Genomic DNA, 8,431 nt, shown 5'->3' with positions numbered 1-8,431 from the left:
ACTCGTTCCAACCGACGTCCAGGTCGGCTTGACTCCATGGGACGAGCCAGAGTCCCCCAGCTTGAGAGTGGAGCTCAGGAAAGCCCGGGAGAGGCAGGCAGGCAGGAAGACTCCACGAAGCTGGGCTATCCTAGGAGAGGAATTTAACAAATAATTTTTTTAAAAATCAAAAAAACTGCCCCACCACTAATTCCATGGTCAAATCTGGCTTCCTAGAGCCCTGGGAGCCACATCCAAATGCTAGGATTGCTGCTGGAACATGGCGTCTGAGGTGCAGGAGTTTGCTTTGGGGGTGAACGGTTTGTTGGTTCCTAAGGGTTGAAGCTCTGTCTCTTTGCTGTGGCAGGGAACTTGGAATGGCATCTCTGAGAAAGGGTCATCATTGAACAATTGGCCTCCCTGGGACAGGGTTTGAGACCAGGGAAACGGGGCTTACAGATGGGGGAAAGATGTAGGGTGGGGAGAGGAGGGGAGGGAAAGAAAAAGGGCGGGGGATACCAAACTTGTCTTTTCCCAAAGAAGAATGGAGTTATCTGTTAGAAATTTCTTTCAGTTCCCCCTCTCCCTTCCTCCCGCAGTCTAGTAGCAGATTTCCGTACACCGGGAAAAATCAATCCTATCACTCCCCCCCCCCCCGCCCCCATCTCCATCTAATGCCTTTTGTATTGAAATGTCCACAGCGTTAGTAACTGGGCAAACACTGCCCCTCCCTCATGAAGGAAACTTGGACTTCCAAACCCTTACAGACACACCAGCGCTCGGGGCGGGGGAGGCCAAAGGATCAGACGCTAGAGGAGCTAGGCCACCCCCACCTCGGGCCTGCTGGAGGGGAGGGGTCTAAGGAGCTTTTCTAGAGAAAGTGACAGAGCCCAGTGGGGTTAACCCCAGCACCCAGTTTTTAGGTAAGAAGGGGTGAGGGTGGAGGGTGGCAGCTGCGTTTGGATGACGCCTTTTATTTGCCCAGCCTCCCTTAACTTTGCAATCTGTTTCACTTGCTTGAGGAATCTGATATTGTGTGTGTGTGTGTGTGTGTGTGTGTGTGTGTGCGCGCGCGCGCGCCGAGGTCTCGTAGTGGCAGTGTGGCTCCCCTCTGCAAGCTTTGTGGCACACACACACACACACACGCACACACTTATACACACACACACACACACACACACACACACAGAGTCACACTCAGTCTCTCTCTATCCCCTTCTCCTGGAGAATAGAAACTGGTCACTGAGGCTATTGCTGCTGTTGCGGGTGCTGCTGCTGCTGCTGCGGGTGCGGCTGCGGCTGCCTGCGCCCGCTCCCGGGCGTCTCGCTCTCTCGGCTGGGTTGGGGCTGGCGCTGGCGCTGGGGCTGGGGCTGGGGCTGGTGACCTCACGCAGCAGCGTGTCTGAGCGGCCCGGCGGCGCCGCAGATTGGCTGGCCGAGGCTCAGCGGTACTTCAAAGCCGCGGAGAGGGCTACAATTGTGCTGGAAGGGGCGGACCAGATCATTGTATTGCACACCTCTAAAAAAAACACTGCCTCTGATTTATCAATATATAAAAGATCCTCTGAGAGGAGGAGGAGGAGGAGGGCACTTTGGTGGGATGGCAACTTCACTACTAGGGGTGAGTTTAAGGATTTTCTCTTGCTGGTTTAATTAGTTTCTTTCTCTCGCCGATTGGAGGGGGCTAAAATAGCCCCGGCCAGGACAGGGGCTATCAGTCTCTCTATTGAGGGCTTTTTTTCCCTTAAGTACAAGTGAGTTTGGAGAAAAGAAAAAGGGGGAAGGGGGGGGCAGAGGCACTCTTTTTGAGCTCAGGAAAAGGTTCTAAGGGCATTTATACGAACCACCTCCCAGAGCCCGGCTGCGGCTGTCCGGGGAGAAGGCTAGTCCAGCCTATCTTCCATGTGACTATTTCAGGGGGGAAAGAAAGAAAGGCAGCTTTAAAGCTTTTGCTCCCGGGCACTTGGCAGCAGCGGCTCCCCTCCCCCTTAAAATTCCGCAGCCCGCCGCATCCTGCAGGTACGTGGAATCCGCCTCGGTGTGGTTTTGTTTTGTTTTTTAAACTGTTGTCGGTGTGATTTCAAATAACAGTAATAACCATGACAAAGGGGGAGAACAAGCGGACTCCAGAGGTCCGACCTTTCTTGACTGAGAGAACCTAACAAGGATCAGTTTCTGGGGACGGGAATTCGGTAGGGAACCTCGCGATGGGTGGATGGCCAGGGAAAGACACTCTTATGCCGCTTTAAAACACACACACACACACACACACACACACACACACACACACGCAAACTGATCCAATCCGACGATTTTTGCCGATTTCTTTTTCAGACAAGATTCCCGTCTCTCTGTTCTTCGTCTTCCTGCAATTCTGACCCCCTCCCCCTCCCCCCATCCCCAGTCGAAAAGTGTGTGTTCTGGGCCTTGTGTGTGAGTGTGCTGGCTTTCAGGAAGGCTGCTTGTCAAAGTCTCTCTAGGAGTCAGTGCCCCCAGACGCCCAGCAGCCAAACTTTTTCCCCTTTCGCCTTAGATTAGAAAGCCAGTCAGGTCCGCGGGCTGTTGGTGGGTGTGAAAGGTGAGTTGGTAGAGGCTCCTCTGAGGGGAGAAATGGGGGTTCAATGTGTGTGGGAAGTCTTGGAGGATACCAGGGAACTGATGCTCTTTCTCCCCCATCCCATCCCATCCCAATGCCCTTCCCTGCCCCCACCTTCCTCCCCCTTCCCCTGTCTCCTCTCTTCTTTCCCGCAGGAAGAACCGAGGTTGGGATCCACGCCTCTAGCCATGCTCGCTGCTACCTGTAACAAGATCGGCAGTCCCAGCCCGTCGCCCTCCTCCCTCTCGGACAGCGCGTCCTCGTTCGGCAAAGGCTTCCACCCTTGGAAACGCACTTCCTCTTCTTCGTCCGGCAGCTGTAACGTGGTGGGCTCCAGCCTTTCGGGCTTTGGGGTGTCGGGGTCCTCCCGGACCGGGGGCTCGTCCTCAGCGGCTGCAGCTGCAGCGGCTGCAGCAGCAGCCGCTGCGGCTCTTGTATCGGACTCATTCAGCTGCGGCGGGTCGCCCGGCTCCAGCGCCTTCTCCCTCACCTCCAGTAGCGCTGCTGCCGCGGCTGCTGCGGCAGCCGCAGCCGCTTCGGGTTCACCCTTTGCCAACGACTACTCAGTCTTCCAGGCCCCCGGTGTGTCGGGCGGCGGCGGGGGCGGCGGCGGGGGTGGCGGTGGCGGCGGCGGCGGGGGCAGTTCGTCCGCCGCAGCGCACAGCCAAGACGGCTCTCATCAGCCAGTGTTCCTGTCCAAGGTGCATACTTCGGTGGACGGCTTGCAGGGAATCTACCCACGCGTGGGAATGGCTCACCCGTACGAGTCATGGTTCAAGCCCTCGCACCCTGGCCTGGGCGCTGCGGGCGACGTTGGCGCGGCAGGTGCCGCCTCCAGCTGGTGGGACGTGGGAGCTGGCTGGATCGACGTGCAGAACCCCAACGGGGCTGCAGCGCTGCCCGGTTCGCTGCACCCGGCCGCGGGTGGGCTGCAGGGTTCGCTGCATTCGCCGCTGGGCGGCTACAATTCGGACTACTCGGGCCTGGGCCACTCGGCCTTTAGTAGTGGGGCCTCGACGCACCTGCTCAGCCCGGCTGGGCAGCACCTGATGGACGGCTTCAAGCCGGTACTCCCGGGATCTTACCCGGACTCGGCCCCGTCGCCGCTGGCCGGCGCCGGCGGCTCTATGCTGGGCGGCGGCGGGCCGTCGGCGCCTCTTGGGGGCTCTCCACGCTCATCTGCCCGCCGCTACTCCGGCCGCGCCACCTGCGATTGCCCCAATTGCCAGGAGGCTGAGCGGCTGGGCCCGGCCGGTGCCAGTCTTCGGCGCAAAGGCCTGCACAGCTGCCACATCCCGGGCTGCGGCAAGGTGTACGGCAAGACGTCACACCTGAAGGCGCACCTGCGCTGGCACACGGGCGAGCGGCCCTTCGTGTGCAACTGGCTCTTCTGTGGCAAGAGGTTCACGCGCTCCGACGAGCTGCAGCGGCACCTGCGGACCCACACAGGCGAGAAGCGCTTCGCCTGCCCAGTCTGCAACAAGCGCTTCATGCGCAGCGACCACCTCAGCAAGCATGTCAAGACCCACAGCGGCGGCGGCGGCGGCGGAGGCTCGGCGGGCTCGGGCAGCGGCGGAAAGAAGGGCAGCGACACCGACAGCGAGCACAGCGCAGCCGGTAGCCCACCGTGTCACTCTCCGGAGCTGCTACAGCCCCCGGAGCCGGGCCACCGCAACGGGCTGGAGTGAACCGGGGTGCCCCTGGACCCTGGCCGGCCGGCCCGGGCCCCTGCAGCCCGTCCCCAGGGCCCCGATGGCCAGGCCAGGCCCTGTGCTGCCTGCCTACCTGCGCCCAGAGGCGCGCGGGGACGGGGGACGCTTTGGGGTCTCCCTTTTCTCTCTGTGACACTTAACTTTGTAAGGGAACATGGACGTGTAAGTAACTTGTATCGCTTTTTTGGACACTTTTCCTCCCGCCCCTTCCTTCCTTCCTTCTTTTGCTGTCTCTTTTATTCTTTCTCTGGGGAGTTAAAATCTGCCCCCTCAGTCTCGTGCATCGCCTCTAGGGTTTGAGTTGTCCTTCCTCTCCCAGGTGTTACTTCCTATTGGGGGAGGTGTGTGATTGTGTGTGTGTGTGTGTGTGTGTGTGTGTGTGTGTGTGTGTGTGTGTGTGTTTAAGCAGGACAACTATGGGGCTGCCTGCTCAGGCCTGTGGTCCTTGGGGCAGCAGGCGAGATGGCGTGGCTGTCAGACAAATTCGCAAAGGCGCGGAGGAGGGCCTCTCAGGGCAGGGCTGCTAGCTGGCCGCCTCCCGGGCTGCGCTGGCTCAGGCTGAGAAAGACTCAGTAGGCCGCCTTCGCCTTGGAGCTCAGCCCCGGAGCAGGGTTCCGGTACTTCTTGCCGGCTAGCGGAGAGAGCCTGAGTCTGGCAGCCTGAGAGGCGCCCTCTGCGTTTTGCAGCAGGGAAAGTGGCCCAATTGACAGTTACAATTCATTGCGGCAGAAACTTTCCTGGGTTTCCCCCTCCTATCTTCCCCCCCCCCACCTCCGAGGTGGAACTTTCGACAGTTTGAAAAATGGGGCCCGTCTCTGCTTACCTGCTCAGCAATTTCCTTTTAACACATACACACACGCAGACCCACATGGATATATATATATATATATATATATATATATATATATATATATATATATATATATATATATATATATATATATATATATACATATATTATATATATATACATACATACATACTATATATAATCTATGTGTATACATATGCATTGCTTTCAAAACAAAAAATCCTCTTTATTTTGCTCGTCTCCAGTCACAAGCCTGATTTTTTTTTTTCCAGCAACCGCGAGCGAAGCAAGTCTTTCTCTTGAAACCATGCAGTTAATATTGATCCCAAAGTGATTTTGATCTCCTGAACTTAACTTCTGGGGTGAGGGTGGGAGTGGGGGTTAGGGTAAGCGTCTTTTTCTTATGCAAAAATGGCCTTCTTTCCGGTGAGACCAGATTAAGTATCTCTGTATTTGTCCCTTTTTCTACCTCGCTCTCCAACACTCCCCAGAGTAATCCCCAGACTTTTTGTTCTCCCGGCCGCCCATTTGTGGAGTTCTCGTTTCTATATCTTCATGCAATCCGGTTGAAAATATTTAGGATTAAATTTATTTTATTTTCTTTGTGATTTAAACCTTTAAACAAGTGAAGATGCTGTGGTTAGCTTGCAGATGAGGCTTTAGTCCTAATGCCAAAAGGGAGGGGTGGGGGGAATAGGACAAAAAAAAAATCTTTGTAAAATATATCCGAACCTAATGGTTTGTTCAACTGGAGAATCGTTCTAGATTAGTTAGCAATTAAATATAACTCCACCAGTGTGCAGGTGTGAGCCGCAGTTGTCCAGAAGACGATTTTGTATAGTATTTTTCTTGTATATACTTGCAGTAAATATTTGAAAATATATTGAAGTCAACTTGAGATTTTTTTTTTCGTCACAAGAAAAAAATATTCAGAGTTATTGTTGCAGTCCCAGTGAACTGCGTTTCTGGAGACTTGCTCTGGAAGTGGCCGTGCAGGTACCCTTTCAGGACCTAGTTTTGCTCGGATATTAATTTAGATAGGTATCAAACTGTAACTAAGATGCTATTTGATAAATGTTGGATTACATTTAATTTAATGAAGCATGTACTTATATTTGCATTGGCAGTTCAGGCATAGTTAAAGTGGACGTTCTCCTATATTTCATAACAAGTGGGTTTGCCCCCAAACCCATGTATTAAATAAATTTGTCCAAGTGAAACTGAACGAACTTTGGCCTGTGTGTATTTCCTGCAGGTTACCTTTGTTAACTGTTAATCCGCCCTTCTGCCCTACACTCCAAAGGTTTGCGAGCTCTGCAAACTAGTTGCGCATTGTAATGTTGAAATCGTTTGGATATTTCACATTGAAATGGAAAGTTTTTCGCTGGGACATTTTAGACTTGCATTTTAAATGCATGAGATGTAATTGATTTATTTGTAATATTTTAAATGGTATTAATAAACTCAGAGAAAAGATGACTGTTAGGCCGGTTAATTCGTATTTTCTTGTTCCTCAGAATTGGGGGAGTTGGCATGTTTTCTCTGGCTAAATACTTCGAGGAAAACCAAATAGAACACTAAGACAGAAAACACTGCATTCAAAAAAATATTGAGGAAATCGAAAGATGTGTTTGCCTAATCCTCTTGACAGCTATATTTTGTGAATTTAGGAGATAAGGCTTGGTGGTGACCATCCTGTGTAATTCATGATGTGCCAACAGGTTACATTCCAAAGAAGTAATTACTGACTGCTTGAAATTTGTTCAAATTAACCGCTTCTTTGGAAATGTTTTCTTTTAAGTCCACCCTCTCTGACAAAAAACAAAAACAAAACAAAACAAAAAAAAGAAACCTGAAAACAAAACCCAAGACAAAACCTGACCTTTGATTGAATTGAGTAAGACTCCTCAATAAGGTCTAAATCAAAGTATGGGTTTGGGAATGACTTTTGGGGTTTGAAGGCTTGAGATTTGAGTGGGGGAGGGGTTGGTAACTTTAACAAAATCTTACTTTTGTCATTAGATGTTTTAGGTTTAGTTTATATGGGCGGGGGGGGGGGGTAAAAGTTATTTGTTTAGCTTTCTGTTTTAAATCCCTTTGAGATCCCAAAGAAAAAGGATTAAACCTTGATCTTTTAAATGGCAGAATAAATATATACATTGTATATGTTTATATATCTGTCAGTGATTGCCACTTAAAATGTCTTTGTGAGCTTGAATATTCTTAAACGATAATTTTAAACCTGAAGTAATTTTGATGTTCCTAGATATTGTTACCAGGCTTCTTCATAGCTAGCTCAGGGGTTCCATTTTCAAGTTGATTCATAATAATAATAATAAAATAACAAACCTATTGGACTGAGATTCTTAGAGGTTTTGCTTCTTTTTGTCTCTCAATTTGCCTCCCACAATTGGGAATTTATTTTCATCTAGAATTGAAATCTTGCCATTGAAGTAACTGGTTATCAAATCAGGGAAGGAAAAACAGGCTGAATGTTCCAGTTGTTACAAATTCAGGAGCGAAATGGCAATTAGGGGTAAAAACAGATTATGAAAGGTCTTGCCCGAGCCGCAGGCTGCCTCCACAGAGATGCATACATTTGAGAGGAGGCCTGCAGAACTTTCCCACTTAACCTAAGCAACAGTTAGGACCTTGCTGGGGCTTTCTTGGGGCTGAAGCCTGAGATAGGATGGATGTTTTTTTGAGAAGTAAAACTGCCTCTTTCTGTCCATTTGTTCTGAGGAGCAATGTGCAGAGCACCATTAAATCAACATTCTTTCTTTCTTTCTTTCTTTTTTAATTGAAAGTTGCAGTGCAGAGGGCTTCGGAGAGAGCTGGGCTGAAGGAGTTAAATGTGGTGGCAGGTAAGAAAGCGATGGTCCATTTATAATATCGGTTGCATTGCATATCGCCACAGAATCGATGGTTGATTTAAGAGGTGGTGACAATAAGGGGAGACGCTGTCTTGGAGAAGATTTATCTAGGGTGGCAGAAGTCAGACAGTTTTTCTAGAGTTGTACAGATGAAACAAACTTTCGCTTTCTTGCCTTATGTCTCTGGTCCCCAAAATTGCGTTGTTTGGTTTGACTGATCACTACTTCCAGATGAAGGTTATGACAGTTTGTGGAAGAGCAAATCCAAGGTTTAGATTTTGAGTGCATTGCTTATAACATTGTGGGGGGAAGTTGGACATCTCCCTCTCTTTCTCTCTCTCTCTGTCTCTCTCATCTGTCTCTGGATAGGTTTTTTCCCCCTTTCCTAACTTCCCATAGCCAAGGCTTTGGCTCCCCGGTAAGGTAACAGGGGGCGTCGGCTACCTTTGAACTCAGAAGC

The 8,431-nt window shown here is 50.8% G+C and overlaps 1 protein-coding gene across 1 annotated transcript; it reads left to right on the top strand.

The window, feature by feature from the left end:
- The first annotated feature begins 1,539 nt into the window (after positions 1–1,539).
- SP8 (Sp8 transcription factor) lies at positions 1,540–5,149 on the top strand. Its single transcript, XM_036761325.1, has 2 exons — positions 1,540–1,600; positions 2,731–5,149. The coding sequence occupies exons 1-2, from the start codon at positions 1,580–1,582 to the stop codon at positions 4,261–4,263; spliced, it is 1,554 nt and encodes a 517-aa protein (XP_036617220.1). The 5' UTR covers positions 1,540–1,579; the 3' UTR covers positions 4,264–5,149.
- Positions 5,150–8,431: the final 3,282 nt, after the last annotated feature.

Source organism: Trichosurus vulpecula, chromosome 5 (genome assembly GCF_011100635.1).
Source record: "Trichosurus vulpecula isolate mTriVul1 chromosome 5, mTriVul1.pri, whole genome shotgun sequence".
NCBI classification, from domain to species: domain Eukaryota; kingdom Metazoa; phylum Chordata; class Mammalia; order Diprotodontia; family Phalangeridae; genus Trichosurus; species Trichosurus vulpecula.
This window is presented reverse-complemented; position numbering and strand designations above follow the sequence as displayed.

What these genes read in the sequence shown, in the direction of transcription:
- SP8 (XM_036761325.1), top strand. Translation starts at nt 1,580, where the DNA reads ATGGCAACTTCACTACTAGGG. An exon ending in TGGCAACTTCACTACTAGGG is followed by an intron (nt 1,601 to 2,730) that starts GTGAGTTTAAGG and finishes TCTTTCCCGCAG; the next exon opens with GAAGAACCGAGGTTGGGATC.